The 18,644-nt window shown below is 39.2% G+C and overlaps 1 protein-coding gene across 1 annotated transcript; it reads left to right on the top strand.

Moving 5' to 3' along the window:
- Positions 1-7,289: 7,289 nt before the first annotated feature.
- LOC135470920 (uncharacterized) lies at positions 7,290-7,718 on the top strand. Its single transcript, XM_064749969.1, has one exon. The coding sequence runs from the start codon at positions 7,290-7,292 to the stop codon at positions 7,716-7,718; it is 429 nt and encodes a 142-aa protein (XP_064606039.1).
- Positions 7,719-18,644: the final 10,926 nt, after the last annotated feature.

Genomic DNA, 18,644 nt, shown 5'->3' on the forward strand with positions numbered 1-18,644 from the left:
CATTCATATCAGTTATAACTCTGGTGCTATATTTCATGAGACAGACAGTCGGTTAATGAATGGATGAATGTGGACTGAGATATGTGTGAGAACGGATAGTCATCACTGATTTTGAGTTGGATTGTGACTCAATCTCCTCAAACCAGGTCTTTCCTCTGTCAGAGTAAGCTAACATAGCTCCGTACCACCCGATTGTCTAGGCTGTTAAAAAAATAAGTGAATGTGTGATACGTGTATATCGTGGCACGTGATCTGCACTCGCGGCCATTTTGGGTCACAAACGAAAAATGTCTTGATCTATTGCATATTATGAAAGACACACTCCTGGGGAGACCACAGAATTCTTTTGTTAGGGACCCGTGATGTCAAGTCATATATACTGACTGTTCACTAAGTATAGGTCTTAACGTACCTGCTCTTAACCCGCGTCCACTGTTGGACTGGTAGCAGGTATTATTTGTGATCCAGTATAATTAGCGATAAGTTAGTAAAAGGGAAACTTGGCTTTTATGAAATTGTAACAGTATTGTGACTGAACCGAGGGATTCTTCAGCCATCATTTAAACCTAACGACTGCAAAAAACTGTCAAATAAAAAACATATACGGAAAAAAAAATTCACTGACCCACAAACTTCTAAGAAAAACATATATAGGGAAATCCTAACCGAAATATGTAATCATATTCAGTTTTACTGATTATTCTAAGTGGATTAGTTATAGGCTTACAAATGATAGTAAATCATTTGAAGTTTACTTTACACATTGTCATAATTCTTGCGCAAGTTAGCAATTTTAACCAAGTGTTTGTTAGTTAACCTGATCGGCTCTCATCTAGGACCTAGGCTTAAATAAGTGAGAATTTAACTGATATACATTTATTTTAGAGAAAACTTTTTGCTATAATGTTTGGTATGAACTCCCATTGAACTTGTGGGAAGTGAGTTGTAGCCATGGTGAAGCTTGTGCTACATTCGCGATCAAAGACTAAAATGCAAAGTAGTCCACATCAACTGATCCAAAATACTTTCATTTGTTTAGTTTTGATTTCCTGTGAATTAAATAGAGTCATGTAATGTGGGTTTTATGAACATACTGATAACATGTGCTAATTCTTTATTCTGCAGACACACCTTTTTACAAAACAATGGCGTATTTTGAGATACAATTTTCTTGTTTGTAGTTAAGTGTGGCCTTGGCATTGGATTGGAAAGCGCTTTCATCTGTTGTAATGAAAACTTCATCAGTCGAGGCACTGGCCCCGTAGAGTGCTGTGGCCCCAATTTCTACTATACGGACAATGAGTTCTGTTGTGGCAACATTTTCATTTCCTAAATTTGTGGGGAATCAGCAACTCGGCTGTTGCAAAAACACGTTCTACATTGTCGGAACACCAGTACTGTTGCAACGACCAGCTGCAAACCACTACAGTGCCGCGACTTGTGTACTTTGAGTCCACTTAACCGATTACTTTTTACCAGGATCCCAGCAGTGTTGTAACGGGCCAAACCTTGCGTTCCTCTTGTAACGCCAACCGTCTACAGAATTCTGCTGTGGAAACACTGTTGTCCAGAAAGGATCAGGCGTAAGCTGTTGCTCAGGATCGGTTTATAATAAAGAAGAAAAAATTTGTTGTGGCAATAGGCTTTTCGACAAAAGGCAATTCTGTTGCCTTAAACTTGGGCCAATGCAGGTTCTTAGTAGGTTTTGTTCAAGGCTTTAGGATTGCTGTAATTTTATCATATTTGTTTTTTTCGTTGTCTATACTACTTGAAAAAATCAGTTTACAATTGTGCTGTGTAAATTAATTTGATATCGATAAAATCTAAATTAATTTAATATTTAGTTGCAGCAATAAAAAAATACTTTGCTCCAAGAATTTTACTACTGCAGCAATTGTGTGTAAGGAAAGACAAGTATATGGGACATCATATTCTTACTTTCTATATCCTATATTATTCTATATCAGGTAATTATACTATTTTAACAAATCTGTTTAAACAAAACAATGTAACGATTGTGTAACGTCGGCAATTATATCACTTCGGCCATTGCTTGGTATAACCTTGTAATTTCACTTATTTATACATCAATTAAATGAACGTTATCTTACTTTATGCATTATGTCACAAGTGAGAATATATTCATTCAACTGTCATGTTATTTAAGCAATCAAGTTTCCCCAGCAATTACACATTACTCCTCAATGATTGTGTTACTTCAGCAATTATTTCACCTCAGCAGTTTATTATGTAACTACTCAGAGTTATGATAGGTTTATTGCAGTTTATACATCAAGTAATGTTGTCTTATTTTAGGGAGTATGGTACATCCGTCTACGATCATATGTTGTTTCATCATCACAAATTATCGATGTTCCGTCAAACAATCGTCATGCGTTTGGCTTAAATAAGTTGTGTGGTATTCTGAAAGGAATACGTTTGTTTGGTATAAAACTGTCATTATTCAATAATTTTTTAAGTTTTACTTCGCTTACCGTTGTATGCATTCTTTTCACTCATTAAAAGAACAAATCAAGTAGCATTTGAATGGTTCTGATTCTGTAAATACAGTTAGCTTTAAATTGACAATGGCAAGCGTGTTTTCGAAGAGCACGCGTATGTCTATGTGATTGTGAAAGACATTATTCTTACCACATAAAAAAGTAGGAATGAAAGAAACGTAATTTGTTTGATTTCTTGTTTGGTTGGTTTGTGGTAATGTTCAATAATCAGTGACTTTAGTCATATAGCAACGGGGCATCTTTGAAACCTGATGATCTCATGCAATGTTATCACATATATAACACATAATGCTAGCACAGTATACGGACACCAAGCAAACCAGTACAGAAATGAAGCCATGAACACATAGAAACACAAATTTGGCAGGAAACTCTATGGTTTTAAACATAAAGGTTTGCCAAGGATTTATTCTCTGGAGAAAATATACGAGCAAATATTAAATTTATCCGAAGCCACCATTTCTATGAATTCCAAACATGCATAAATATTATGTACAATGGTAAAAAAATGCAATGATGTTAATTGCTATTTATTAGACGTCACTGGTCTAGAATTACTCAAAATGCCATGTTAACACATTTAGCATACAGTAACACTAAAACACCTACAAGTGTAATCTTCATATATATATATATATTTTGTTAATTTATTTACATGTAATCCATTCAAAAAATTCTATGTCAGACAGAACGAAGAATTTTAACAATTTTAAGAACTTTTTCACATAAAAATTTCAGATTGTATCCTGATGTTTTTAAACCGGACAATACACACACAAACACACAAAAACAATACGACCTGTGTTTTGAATATTCTTTACCACGACAACAAACAAAGACATTTTCTCGGTTCGATCTTTCAAATTTCGATGAGTTAAGAAAGAAGCCAGAATGATGAATCTTATAACTTAGTTTCGTCATAATGAAAGCAATCTTTATTGAGAGATATGTATCGTTGAGACAAGATTTTATATGAAGATGGAGAAAGAAGAAAGCATAGATAGACAAACCAAGACGATCATGTACAACAACAATACCTATCAAAGCTACTCATGCACTCACGAGCTCTGCTCGGTTTCGTCCCACTATAATGCTGACGTAGTATATAAGTTAAATATTCATGGGTGTGGCGTAAAACACCAATCAAATAAATAAATAAATAAATAAATAAATAAATCATGCACTCACGATGTATGCTCTTGCTGTAATGGGGCCACTTTCCCCAAACAGCTAAGCTCGTAGACAATCCGGGCATTCTTTTTTGGATTATCCTCTTTCTGCTGAACTTACAAATGAAGCATTCGCTTCCTATTTTCCATTAGTTCACTTTTACATGACAATGATTGATTTAGTGATAAGGAAAACAAGACATTTCATTGTACAGTTGAATAATATAAGAATATAAAGAAAATACAATAGGTGAGTATACTCCAAAATCACGCATTCTGTGCAAGTTTCGGAATTCCATGATTGTCTTTCAAGATTTGTGTAACCATCACAGAGAGGGGTTGATATACTCATCTGCATGTTGACAAATGCCTTATTTTCTTTTCGTACAAAATAAAAAGATTCTTAAAACCGCTCATTGTAATCAAGGCCCCACGAACACTAAGGCATACTCTTGATGGCGCATATGCCGCTCTATATGATTGCTTGGCATCACTGCCACCAATAGACAAGCTTGACCTTTGGAGAGCGTACGACGCACGTAGGCTTTGTAAAGTATAATTCTAGGCTGGGATGGGATGGTGAAATGTATTTTTATATTGCTGTTGTGAACCACGAATGTACCTATATGAATGCAGGCATAGCTATTTCACTGCCAATGTTGACATCACCTGTACCGAATTATGATGTTCTTTTCCTTACCTTTTGCTGCAGGGTAAAGCCTCCTACATCGGCAAGGAATTTACCGTATAACTTACTGAACTTACCTGGAATCCAAATAATGCTGTGACACACATATTAACCCCTGCATTGCCCCTGTGTACCAGTAATCCATACAAGACCTTTTGTAAATGATGCGGCAGCCATGTTTTCCCTCGCCAACCCTGCTAGTCATGTGACTAGACTTGTAAAGAATTTTAGCCATCTTCTGAAATTTTACTGTGTTGTAATGTTCTTGTTTATGCTCAACAACGTAATGTAATTTTGGTTGTTATTCTCTGAGCATATTTCACTGTATTTCATGCAGATAAAACCAGATACTACTTGCATAACTTTGCGTAAGAAAACTATTTTTGAAAGTTGCGCGGTCCTTTAGCGGGAACATCCAAACAGGTCATCAAGTACTTCCTAACAAAGTAGGTTTATTACATGTGTACAAGAGCACTGAAATACCATTTTGACTGTGTGTGTATATTATTAACTAACCATAGTTACTGTTTTAATCTTGTATTAATTATTGAAGTGTCATTAGACGATCAGAGCATTCGATATCACTACGCTGCTTTGTGGCTATGGATTGATGTACTATTGAGTGGAAATGTGAAGCTAAACAAAAGGTGCAACCCTATGTTATCAGGGTACTCTGATCCTAGTAAAGAAAGTCCCTTTGCACTGCAGGAAGATCCACCGTGTGTCTTCCCATGTTCCTAGAATTTGTCATTGTTTACATAAGTAGTTCTTGCGTTGCCAAGTTCGTCATGATTGCACCAAACGTTGAATGGTTGACCGGTGTCACGTAATTTGCCTTGCATGTCTATAAATAGCGGTAGAGATGTATATTTGTCAGACAGCAACAGAATGGCTTCCCATTAACACCTCGGAATAACAATAAAGGTGCTTACATTGTGTATCCTACTTGGGATTTAAGTGCTTGTCTCAAGAGCTAGAGAAGCGTATTGGGAGCAGTAGACAACAGAATAGATGGTTAACTAGGTTTGAGGCAAGGCAGAGACAAATGGGTGAATTGTTAGTTGAGTTGAAGTGTCGCTGTTTTGATAAAAATTTTCAAACAATACGGGAGGCGGTCGATGTTGTAGAGCGCAATTGTCGGAGACTCTTTCAAAAAGAAGTCCTCTATATGTGCTGTAACAGGATCACAAGGTGATAATAGCAGCATGGAGTAAACACTTGCACAGTTAACTGATCGATTAGATAAGTTAGAAACTCAGAAGCACAACAAACCATCGTTGTATCCAAAATACAACAAGCTGGGACACAAGATATGCTTTTTGTGTCAATCACCTGATCACTTCTATAGGTCTTGTCCTATTTATGATCAGCGTGGCAAGTTGAAGATGACTAATGGAGTCGTTACCCAAAATCAGGGAAACGACAGGCCGTCAACTCTTTAGGTGGCCAGGGGTTGGCGGAGGAAAACTGGCCTGGGGGTAAATTACTGAATGACAATGTGTCAGTACAATATACCGCGATTGTTAAACATTGTAAAGGTGGAAATAGAATTACTGGAAGCATGTGTAAACAAATGTTTCGCATTGGTCAAATAGGAAATAATTTAGGGAAATGGGACAGTGTAGTGTCTGTACTGATGGGTCACCGACATGTTCCAAGTTTCTTGTGGATAGTGGATCCACTATGACATTGATGTCCAAGCAGGTCTTTGACAGAATTGCATTAGACCAACAACCACAACTTAAACAATGGAATAATACCTTAACTGGAGTGAATGGGGATGAAGTTACTATTTATGCAATTTTCAACATTACTCTTGGTGATGACAATTATGAGTGGAACATAGTTGTATGTGAAATGTCAATAGAAGGGATTCTTGGTCAGGATTTTCTTATCAGACACATTTTAGAGATAGATTACAAACACATCAGACTCTGAACCAACACTGGAAGTGTCCAGTGTTGGATAGGAGGCGAGGCAGAAATGTCATGCGAAGTAACAGTGGTCAAACAGACCCAAATACCTGCAAACAGCATAGCTTGGATTGAGGTCAACATACCACAGAGAGAGAAATTAGCTCCCTTTGGATTAATAGAACCTTTGGATGCACCTTTGGTCAAACTGGTAAATTACAGTAACAACAAAGTTCAGATTTACCCTAACACTAAAGCAGGAACCTGTCAATCATTTTATGACCTTGACCCCGGAGCAAGAGTACGGAATGTGAACATTGTTGAGCAGTCCAGTACAAATGCCAACACCTCAGTACCTGATTACCTCCATGATTTGTTCAAAAGGAGTTCAGTTCACCTTAATGAAGGCGAAAAGCAGCAACTTGCCTCACTCCTCATAAAATACTAATCAGTGTTCTCTAAGTCTGCTGCTGACCTTGGTAGAACTAACAGAGTACGACATCAAATTCACACAGGGACTGCTCTCCCAATTCGCCAGCCTCCCAGGCGGTTGCCACTGGGCAAACGAGAAACCGAAAAAGGGGAAATTCAAAAGATGCTAGACAAAGGCGTCATAGAAGCCTCTAACAGTGCATGGGCTTCCCCCATTGTACTCTGTACAAAGAAAGATGGGTCTACCCGCTTTTGCATAGACTATAGGCATCTTAATGATGTAACAATCAAAGATGCATATCCACTGCCACGCATAGAGGAGTGTCTTGACACACTAGCAGGTGCCCACTGGTTTTCTTGCATGGACCTGCAAGGTCAGGGTTCTGGCAAATTGAAGTTGATCCCACTGCCAGAGACAAAACAGCATTCGCAACTAGTCAGGGCCTGTATCAATTCAATGTCATGCCGTTTGGCTTGGCAAATGCACCCTCAACATTTGAATGATTAATGGAGGACGTTCTCCGAGGACTCCAGTGGCAGGAGTGGTTAGTTTACATGGATGACCATGGTACCCGGCCTGTCTGTTGAATCATCCATTGAAAGGTTAGAGAATGTATTTCTCAGACTTATGGATGCGCAGTTAAAACTTAAACCATCCAAATGTGTCTTCTTCCAAAAGAGTGTTAAGTTTCTAGGCCATGTTGTGTCAGCAGAGGGCGTTCAGACTGATCCAGACAAAGTTAAGGCCATCCAATGCTGGCCAACACCTCAAACCCCCAAGGAAGTTAGAAGTTTTGTTGGACTTGCATCTTATTACAAACGCGTTGTGAAAGGATTTAGTGCCATTGCACGATCTCTCTATAATCTCACAGAAAAAGGTTCAAAGTTCACATGGACGCTAGAGTGCGAGGCCGCCTTCCAAAATGTAAAGGAGGCATTGAGCTCACCTCCAATACTGTCATATCCCCTTCCCGGATTCAAAGTTCATCCTTGACACAGATGCCAGTGATTTTGCCAGTTGGCTCGGTCCTGTCTCAAATACAGGATGGCAAAGAGGTTGTGATAGCCTATATGAGCAATCACTCAATAAATATGAGAAATTATACTGTGTGACACGCAAAGAACTATTAGCAGTTGTCTGTTCTCTTCGGCACTTCCATTCATATATCTATGGCCAAGCAGTATTACTTCGCACTGACAATGCAGCTGTCAGTTGGATGCGGAATTTGAGGAGACCAACTGGTCAGGTAGCTCGATGGTTACAGGAACTTGAAACTTACAACCTGATAGTTCAGCATCGTGCTGGGAAAAGTCATGGCAATGCTGATGCACTGTCACGAAATCGTTGTAGGGCATGTACTAGGCAACAAGAAGCTAATGACGAAGATGATGAAGACACTGACATTTGTGATGATTCTAACACACAAGATGAACGTGATGTTCCCATCATTGGAAGATGTCCGAGTCACCACACGACATCACTTACCTTGTTCCAATTCAAGCATGAAAGAAAACCAGTTACTTCTTTCATCTTGGAGCATAGATGATGTTAGGCAAACACAACTCCAAGACAAATCGAAAGGACTTTTGTTGTTGTCACTGGAAAATGGAAACTCAAGGCCATCATGGTCAGACATTTCGCACTTGTCCTCTACATATAAAACTCTCTGGAGACAATGGGACAGATTACATATAAATGGTGGTATGCTCTTTAGGGAATGGGTTGATGACAATAAATCCGTCGGCAACTGGTAGTACCAGAGGGGTATAAAGGTGAAATTTTGAAGTGTCACCACGACACACCCACAGCAGGGCATCTTGGTGTGGAAAGAACTCTTTCCATGATTAGACAGGCATTTTAAAGGCCTGATGTCAAGCGTTGATGTGGACGCCTATTGTTCTGTCTGTGACAGATGTGTTGCACGTAAATCTACAAAACCTACAAAAAGCGCACCTTGGAGAGTATATAGTGGGAGAAACGATGGAAAGGGTGGCAATTGACATACTGGGTCCCTCTCCCTTTGTCAGACAAAGGAAACAAGTACATATTTGTCATAGTGGACTGCTTCACAAAATGGGTGGAAGCTACTGCACTCCCTGATCAGGAAGCTAGAACAATTGCAACAGCATTTGTTAATGATTTTTACATGTCGTTTTGGGGTCCCTCTCCAAGTGCATTCTGACCAAGGTACAAACTTCAACTCACAACTCTTTCGAGATGTTTGTGACCTGCTTTGTATCGACAAAACTAGAACTACTGCTTACAGGCATCAGTCAAATGGGAATGTAGAAAGGTTCAATAGAACATTGTCCTGCCATGCTCACAATGTACTGTGACAAGCAGCAACGAAAATGGGATGCATACTTGCCTTAGTACTAATGGCTTATAGATTTATTTATTTATTTGATTGGTGTTTTACGCCGTACGCAAAAATATTCACTTATACGACGGGCGGCCAGCATTATGGTGGGAGGAAACCGGGCAGAGCCGGGGGAAACCCACGACCATCCGCAGGTTGCTGCCAGGACCTTCCCACCATTGGTAATGGCTTATAGAGCAGCTGTGCACTCCAGCACAGGAAAATCCCCCAACGTGTTGGTCTTTGTCGTGATGTAACATTACCCATGCAAGTACCACGCCTCGTCCTCTCGATGAAAAGGAAGACACTACCTTTGACGAATACACAGTTGAATTGAAAGAATCTCTTGAACGAGCACATGAAATTGCTCGGAGATCACTGAAACAAACAGCTACATGTAGAAATCGTCACTATGATTTAAGAGCAAAGAAAAGGTCTCTTAATGTAGGACAACCATTCTGGTTGTGTGTCACAAATTAGTCTTCAAGTGGAAGGGTCCCTATGTGACAACACGGAAATTAGACGATGTGAACTATTTAGTGAAACAGTCACTCAAGACAAATGCTAAGGTTTCTCACATTGATCGCCTGTTGGCATACAAAGGGCGCAACCCTTCCACATGGTATCATAAGAATAAACCAGCCTCAGCTCATATGAACAAGCAGTGAATAAACTGAGAAATGTACAATGTCACGAGAAGCTAAAACTGGAATAGATCTAAGAGAGGACCATAAATTATTAGTGGACGTATTTGTAGTCTAGTAGATGAATAAGTTCATCAGACCAGTTGAAGGCTTTATGGATATGCAACGCTTGGACTGATCACCCAAGATGTCATATCTGTGCTGGAATCCAGTCCAAAGAATAATTAGGTGCTCGGGATGTTTGATTGAACTATTGATTCAAACTCCCAAGTCAGAAGAATTCACATTTAGCTAGGACAGATGCACTGGTACTCTAGGAGTCCTAGAGGAGATAGATGGCTTGGTTTATATACTCATATATCTACATGTGTAGACACTGTTACTCTGACTTTGTCAACATTTTATTTCATCTCATTTTGCAGATGTCTATCCATGAATGTTGGCTCTGTCCATGTAAGTTTTCCACCAAGAAGGAACTGAAAAATTATATGTCATCATCCACCCATCGATGTCTGGAGGTCTTATGCCCATTCTGCCGTGACAGACGCATCTTAAAAAGACCATGGGAATTAAAATGTCACACACAAAAGGTGCACGGTACTGTTTATAGGACCATCCTACCAATTTGTTGGACAGAAAGGAATGGATTCTGGTTTTCCTCCCACCCCAAGGATTTAGCAAGGCTGGTAGAGCCAGCACCATGGATGGAGAAAGGGGCTATCTGTGCAAGAGACGTGGTTCCACGATGGCATCGCAGAAGGGGGACGAGAGAGACGGTCATATCTGACATACAGAGGGACTGGGAGAAGCATGGCAGGCAGGAAACAGCAGCCGTAAGCCCGGAGGTACCACTGCATAAAGATGTTGAAGAATCCGAAGTGCAAACTTCACCAGCAAAAAAGGCCAGGGCAGAATGCTTAAGAGGTAGAATACACTATCCTGGATATCCAGCAAAGCAACTTAGAATTTCACACCCAAGCTAGGGTAAATGATAAATGAATCGATCGGCCGATGAATCAAATTCCCACGATGATCCAATGGCCATCGATGAATGAAATCAAGAACAAGTTCAGTTGAAGTTCAAATATATATTGAAGGAGGCATTGAAACTTCTTACAAGGCTCTAGCAATAGCTGATACCATTCTAAGTTGCTTTGCAGCAGCTTTTACAACTGGTGTCAGAAGTGGGATCCTCCTTGATTGCAGAATATCTACTATGCACTGGGCTGATGTATCTCTGTGGGGTTGTGCAGCCTCCATCATGGTGATTAGTTGATGGGCAGTGCTGGAGACATCCAGTCCTCTAGCAATAGCTGATATCATCTTATAATTATAGATTTGAGTACTATAAGTGAAATATTCTTGAGTACAACGTAAAACAACTATAAAATAAATAAATACATAATAAAAGTAATTATCGTTCAGTGTTCGAATTATTTTCACTTACTATAAATGAAACAGTTCAATTAAATGCTATTTTCGGAATAGCATACTACTGATCCACCAATAAGCTTAGCATAATGCAAAAGCATAGATACTCTGCAAAAGCGGGAGAAGTCGCACATTTGAAGTTTTAATATTTCCATAAAATTTTATTTGCCATCTTCAGGATACGTGATATTGTTATCTTGTCTTTCATTAAAATTTGACCTATCTAACGTGTGTGCGTAATAAAAACAGAGAAAAGAGAAAATTATCTTTGTGTGGCGCTGGTAACCATACTTTTATCAAAAATGTCCAGCAGCCCTCAGAATACCTAATTAAATGAATAAGCGCACCCCTCATACTGCCCATGAACAATATAAACTTCGCTGTCATGCTGTCTATAACCAATGGATGGTGGAAATTTCATGTTGCCTTACAAGGGAAAATCAGCTATCGTGCACTCATTCATTCTACTATATTATTCATATTACGTCACGTCCAGCTCATACTGGCTTCCTCTCCGCTCGTACGTGGGGAGGTTTTTCCAGCAACCTGCGGATGGTCCGTGGGTTTTCCCCGGCTATGCCCGATTTCCTCTCACCATAATGCTGTCGTATAAGTGAAATATTCTTGAGTAAGGTGTAAAACAACAGCTAAATAAAAAAATATTATAAGCTTGTCCATGTCAGTTTTATACTAACCTAAAAGGGACAGTTGAACTAAGGAAACGTTAGGATGTTGTCCTTGTTTCGGAATACCAAAACAGAGAAGAGTTTTTACGTATTAGACCAAATGCAAGGCCTAAAAGAATGGGCAAATAATAGCCATTAAATTTGTATGTTATCGATATTTGAGTGAGAAGTGAAAAATCGTCAAAAGTTAAAGAAACTTTGGGTTATCTTACGGTCACCTTCCCACGTTTAAACGAGATGGTTGGATGTTTTGCTCTAAGCGAAGTTGTATATTACAAAAAATAATTGTGCTGCGTCACAGAACAACATATAGTATGACCCCTGAGGGCGTGTATGAGGGTGATCTCTACAGACAAAGAATGAGATATTTGAACTTCAACTGAACTTGTTCTTGATTTCATTCATCGATGGCCTTTGGATCATCATGGGAATTTGATTGATCGGTCGATCGATTCATTTATCATTTACCCTAGCTTGGGTGTGAAATTCTAAGTTGCTTTGCAGCAGCTTTTACAACTGCTTCTTTTGGCTTAGCCTCGCCACTTACGTCCTCGCGCGCAACTACTTACAAGCATTTACCAATTAAATCGTGTAAGGTGATGGTTAGAATCAAACTGTGCGTAATCAAGATAAAGGGAATGCCGTGTGTGTTACTACAAACAAAGACTGAGACAGAGACTTTGTGTTTTCTGACATCATTTCCTGCTTGTGATCTTTCTCAGTGACCTCGGCGTTGTTCAAGATTCCTGTGCAAAATTTGCTTCGGGTGGCAGTGATGTAAAGTGAATTAAGCGAGCGGAGCATGTGCTGTAAGGAGTATGACAGTAAGAATGATGGAATCTTACCACTCGGCCATGTTCCGCTTCTGTGTTGCTGCTATGTTTGAAAGGTGTTGCGTTAAATTAAAAATCGTGCAGCATGACAGCTTTAGTTATTAAAACGAGTGCAGCGTCTACAACTGGACCAGGTGTGATAATTGACAAATGATCACAATTAACACAATTACCACAATTTTGGCCTCTAGTCACTTTACCTGAGTTAGGCTTTTGTTCTAAGTGTTTTAAAAGCTAGTTCTTTGTCTATAGAGATCACCCTCATACACGCCCTCAGGGGTCATACTATATGTTGTTCTGTGACGCAGCACAATGATTTTTGTAATATACAACTTCGCTTAGAGCAAAACATCCAACCATCTCGTTTAAACGTGTCATGGCTAGATCATAATGATGGATCATAATTGTATCTCTTCTAGATCCCATCAAACAGTTCAATCAAATTGCTGGGTAGCTGTTATTACACTTCTGTTATAACACGACTGGAACTTATTACTTTTTATCGTTAGAGGGCGGGGTATTATTACGCTTCTATTTTATCACAACTTGTGTTTATTATTACATTTCTATCATATCAGACAAATACAGCGATCCTCAACATACTAGTAATTTCTTGTTAATCAGACAAATCTGTAGATACCATTGATACAAAGAATATTGCACAGTTATGTTAGAAAACCACGACGATGTTTCGCGGGAAGGTGACCGTAAGATAACCCAAAGTTTCTTTAACTTTTGACGATTTTTCACTTCTCACTCAAATATCGATAACATACAAATTTAATGGCTATTATTTGCCCATTCTTTTAGGCCTGCATTTGGTCTAATACGTAAAACTCTTCTCTGTTTTGGTATTCCGAAACAAGGACAACATCCTAACGTTTCCTTAGTTCAACTGTCCCTTTTAGGTTAGTATAAAACTGACATGGACAAGCTTATAATATTTATTTTTATTTAGCTGTTGTTTTACACCTTACTCAAGAATATTTCACTTATACGACAGCATTATGGCGAGAGGAAATCGGGCATAGCCCGGGGAAAACCCACGACCATCCGCAGGTTGCTGGAAAACCTCCCCACGTACGAGCAGAGAGGAAGCCAGTATGAGCTGGACGTGACGTAATATGAATAATATAGTAGAATGAATGAGTGCACGATAGCTGATTTTCCTTGTAGGCAACATGAAATTTCCACCATCCGTTGGTTATAGACAGCATGACTAGAGCGAAAGTTTATATTGTTCATGGGCAGTATGAGGGGTGCGCTTATTCATTTAATTAGGTATTCTGAGGGCTGCTGGACATTTTGATAAAAGTATGGTTACCAGCGCCACACAAGATAATTTTCTCTTTTCTCTGTTTTTATTACGCACACACGTTAGATAGGTCAAATTTTAATGAAAGACAAGATATACAATATCACGTATCCTGAAGATGGCAAATAAAATTTTATGGAAATATTAAAACTTCAAATGTGCGACTTCTCCGCTTTTGCAGAGTATCTATGCTTTTGCATTATGCTAAGCTTATTGGTGGATCAGTAGTATGCTATTCCGAAAATAGCATTTAATTGAACTGTTTCATTTATAGTAAGTGAAATAATTCGAACACTGAACGATATTACTTTCCATTATTATGTATTTATTTATTTTATAGTTGTTTTACGTTGTACTCAAGAATATTTCACTTATAGTACGGCGACCTGCATTATGGTGGGAGGGGGATACTCACTCCACAGGTTACTGGGGACTTAACTATATTTATTATTTTTGAAGTGTTTCTTTATACATTCCAAAAGAAAGCATTTTACTGTTATTGCTAATGTGTCAACCATGTCTGTGTCGAAAGGGGTTAAATGAGAATAAAGATCAAAGGACGCAAGTTGTTTTCTTACACGATAAAGGTTTACAAGATCTTATCACATGTGCATGGTGATCAAAAGCACTCTAGTACCATTACTGGGCGGTTTGATAGTGTGCGACCAAATCATCTAGATTACCATCTGGCACGGTGAAGCCCTCCCCTAAAGCAATGCGATGACTATAGGTCACTTGTTATAATTATCTTCTAGACTCTCGCCTTCAAGTTAAATGACACCCATGAAATGAACAACATTACCTTTCTCAGGAAAAAATTAATGACAACCTCTAACACGAGCGCAGAATAGAATGCATCTATGTATTTATTCCATTTGAATCAAACGCCTAATTATCAGAGAATGTTTCACCTATATATGAGGCGGTCAGGCTGATAGGGCGGAAGTTACATAGAAAGATAAGACAATGTTTGAACATAAATTATTGATAAAACGAACCATTCATAAGTGATAAGGGAGATAACCTACTCGGCAGATACATTTGACGTCGTCCGCAGGATCCGAGAATATATCTGTACCCCACATGACCGTTGTTATCCAAAGAAAAGCGGAGTACATCGTCTGATGCGGGACAATAAACCATAAACCACTTATCACAGCTCTGTTCCAAGAACCCTGAAAATATGCAAAATGAAGAACTCGTGAACAACAATAGTGCCCATATGTGATATCATTTACTTACTGGCTGACTTTCCCAGGTGTGACAGTGTTGTGTTTAGTACAAACGATGATATTTTAAAAAACAAATTTGTAGATATTTGTACTCAGGATACGTTTAAACACGTCAATTCTGCAGCCAAAGCTCGGTAAAGTTGGCACAAGATTCCAACGCAACATTCAACACCATATTCGCCGGAAGGCAGCTAGTGCAGCTGCGAATGTGGAGCTGAATGTTGTGTTGCAATATTGTGTCAACTTTACTTTGTAAAACAACATTCAGCTGAGTGTAGACACATCTTCTGCACAAATGTGACGTGTATAATAGCATGCTACTTAGGTAGTTAACAGTTCGTCCAAAGAGACACAAATTTCATTCTTACTGAAAACATAAGATATATTTCACATTTCGAACGAGTTTAATGCCCAAAATACCTTCTTGAAATGGGTGTTCTTTTACTTATAACCGGCCCTAGGGGTACATTTCTATGGTTAGTTAACATGCAGTCAAAATCCTACAGGCTCTGGAGTGAATATGTATCAAATCACCAGCTGCCACAGTGTCAGTGGGCATTTCGTTTGCAACATAACTCAAACTGCACATGTATGAAAGGTGCATAGTTGTGGTCAGGAAACTAGGAGTCACAACAGATGCAACGCAAGTCGCAGATATTCAGTAATGGGTAATAAACGACACCATCATGTTTACTCTTTATATTTAATGCCATCTTAGACTGCTGCCAACATTCCTAGGTATCAAAAATGTCCTCTAAAATTCATTTTACAAGAAAGATACCTGACTAAAACCTACATTTGTAGTCACAAATCATACAGTGCAAGACACGGACGCCCTGGGAAGGCGATTAAACGGCAGCATGTTGTTCATTCCTTGTATTTAATGCCATCTTAAACCGTCTGCTACTTGCTACGGTGTCAAAAATGCCATCTCAAAAATGCCATTTGCTTGGTTCAAAACAGGCTTTATAGGGCTACTTATAGGGTCAGTAAAAATTAAGTGCAAGTCGCAGACGCCCTAGAAAGGCAATTAAACGACAGCATGTTGCTACTTTGTCAAAAATTCCTTGTCAAGAATGCCATTTGCTTAGTTTAAAGTAAACTAAGCAAAAGCAAAGGCTTTATAGGATTAATTATAGGGTCACAAAGCATGTTTTAAACTAAGCAAATTTCATTTTACAGAAGGCATTTTTGACACTCTAGCAAGTAGCAGACGGTCTAAGATGGCAATAAAGATAAGAAATGAACACCATACTGTCGTTTGATCACCTTTCCAGGGCGTCTGCGACTTGCACTGTATGTTTTCTGACCCTGTAAGTGGCCCTATGAGGCCTGTTTTGAACTAAGTATGTCTAGGATGATAAACAAGATGCTGTCATTTATTACCCATTACTGAACGTCTGCGACTTGCGTTGCATCTGTTGTGACTCCTGGTTTCCTGACCACAACTATGCACATTTACATACATGTGCAGTTTGAGTTATGTTGCAAACGAAATGACATTTGTCACTGTCGCAAGCTGGTGATTTGATGCATATTTACTCCAGAGCCTGTAGGATTTTGACTGCATGTTAACTGACCACAGAAATGTACCCCTAGGGCCGGTTATAGGTAAGAGAACACCCATTTCAAGAAGGTATTTTGTGCATTAAACTCGTTCGAAATGTGAAATGTATCTTATGTTTTCAGTAAGAATGAAATTTGTGTCTCTTTGGACGAACTGTTAACTACCTAAGTAGCATGCTATCATACATGTCACATTCGCGCACAAGATGTGTCTATAACCAGCTGAATGTTGTTTTACAAAGTAAAGTTGACACAATATAGCAACACAACATTCAGCTCCACATTCGCAGCTGCACGAGCTGCCTTCTGGTGAATATGGTGTTGAATGTTGTGTTGAAATCTTGTGCCAACTTTACCGAGCTCAAAGGTAAAGGGAAGTGTGCAGATTTCAAGAGCCTTTGAGGCGGGAAAGGTGCGTGGCTGTCCTGTATGAGAGGGTTTCGTGCATTGGCCTTGGTCTGGCAGCATGTATCACAAGGCACCGAATTCTAGCTTCACTAATATGGCTCATCCACCATTCATGAGAGACAGGCGATGTGTAATTACCTTATACACTTATGCATACACATTAAGCTGAACACCGCTTATCACAGCTCTGCTCAGAAAATCATGGAAATAAGCAAAATGAAGCACTCGCAAACAACCATAGTGCCAGGTGTGACATGTCTCGCACTGGTGATAAGACAGCCGTCTGCTGTGGCCCTCATGCCAGACGACACAAGAGAGCCACCAGTTGACAAAAACAGAAGTAGGGAAAATTGTGATAATTCCATCTGAGATTAAGTGAGTGAGTGAATGAGCTTGGGGTTTAACAACGTGCTTAACAATTTTTCAGTCATATGACGATGAATGAATCCTTAGAGTGCATGTAATGTGCCTCCTTGTTGCTGGACGGATTTCCACCGCTCTTTTATCTAGTGCTGCTTCACTGAGACGTCATACCGAAGGCAAGTAAGGCGCCCCGCCAGAGCCATTATACTGATACGGTTCAACCAGTCGTTCTACTATCCTCTTCATGCTGAACGCCAAACGAGAACATTACAACTTCCTCTTTTAAGGTCTTAGGTGTGACTCGGACCAGGACTGATCCTGGATCTACCACTCCCGAAGCCGACGCTCTACCAACTGTGTTATCTGGGCCGGTATCTCGTATTGAACCCATGTCTTGTGTGACCTACACATAATGGCATTGAAAGGGCCTATAAACAATGTGGTAAAGACTCTGTCCATTTATTACAAAATGAGCCGTAAGTTGCTTGTGTAAACACAGATAATGTAATTAAAGAAATTCAGCGCAGAGTAATACCAGAGCTGTGACGACATGCAGTGTAACACCAGGCAAATGGTCACACGTAGGAAATGAAATACGGCCTCTGGTCAGTCTACCTCAGCATAGATGTTAAATGTAATTTATTTATATTAGACATCACTGGCCTAGAATTACCCAGAATGATGTGTTCTCGTCACATTTAACTTACAATAACATTAAAACACATACAAATGTAATCTCCATTGTTAGAAGTTGATGGTCTTCAAAAAACACAAATCGCCATGTAATAAACATTTACATTTACAACGCCAACATTCATATTTTTTAAATTTATTTATTTGTAGTTTCACGTCGTGCAGCATGACGATCCCGCATGTGCAACTAGCCGCTTGTCTTCATCGGTAAATGGTAAAAAGTAATAAACAAATTGCCTCAGTAACATACAATTCATTTCTGGGCGGGTTTAAGATGAAACACATTTACGAATCTTGAAATTTTTATTCCATTGACACCATAAATCCTTTGTTATGAAACTCGGTTGTGTCTGCTTGAAGATGTATATCTCCTAGATGACTATTATAGA

This window comes from Liolophura sinensis, chromosome 7 (genome assembly GCF_032854445.1).
Source record: "Liolophura sinensis isolate JHLJ2023 chromosome 7, CUHK_Ljap_v2, whole genome shotgun sequence".
NCBI lineage: Eukaryota > Metazoa > Mollusca > Polyplacophora > Chitonida > Chitonidae > Liolophura > Liolophura sinensis.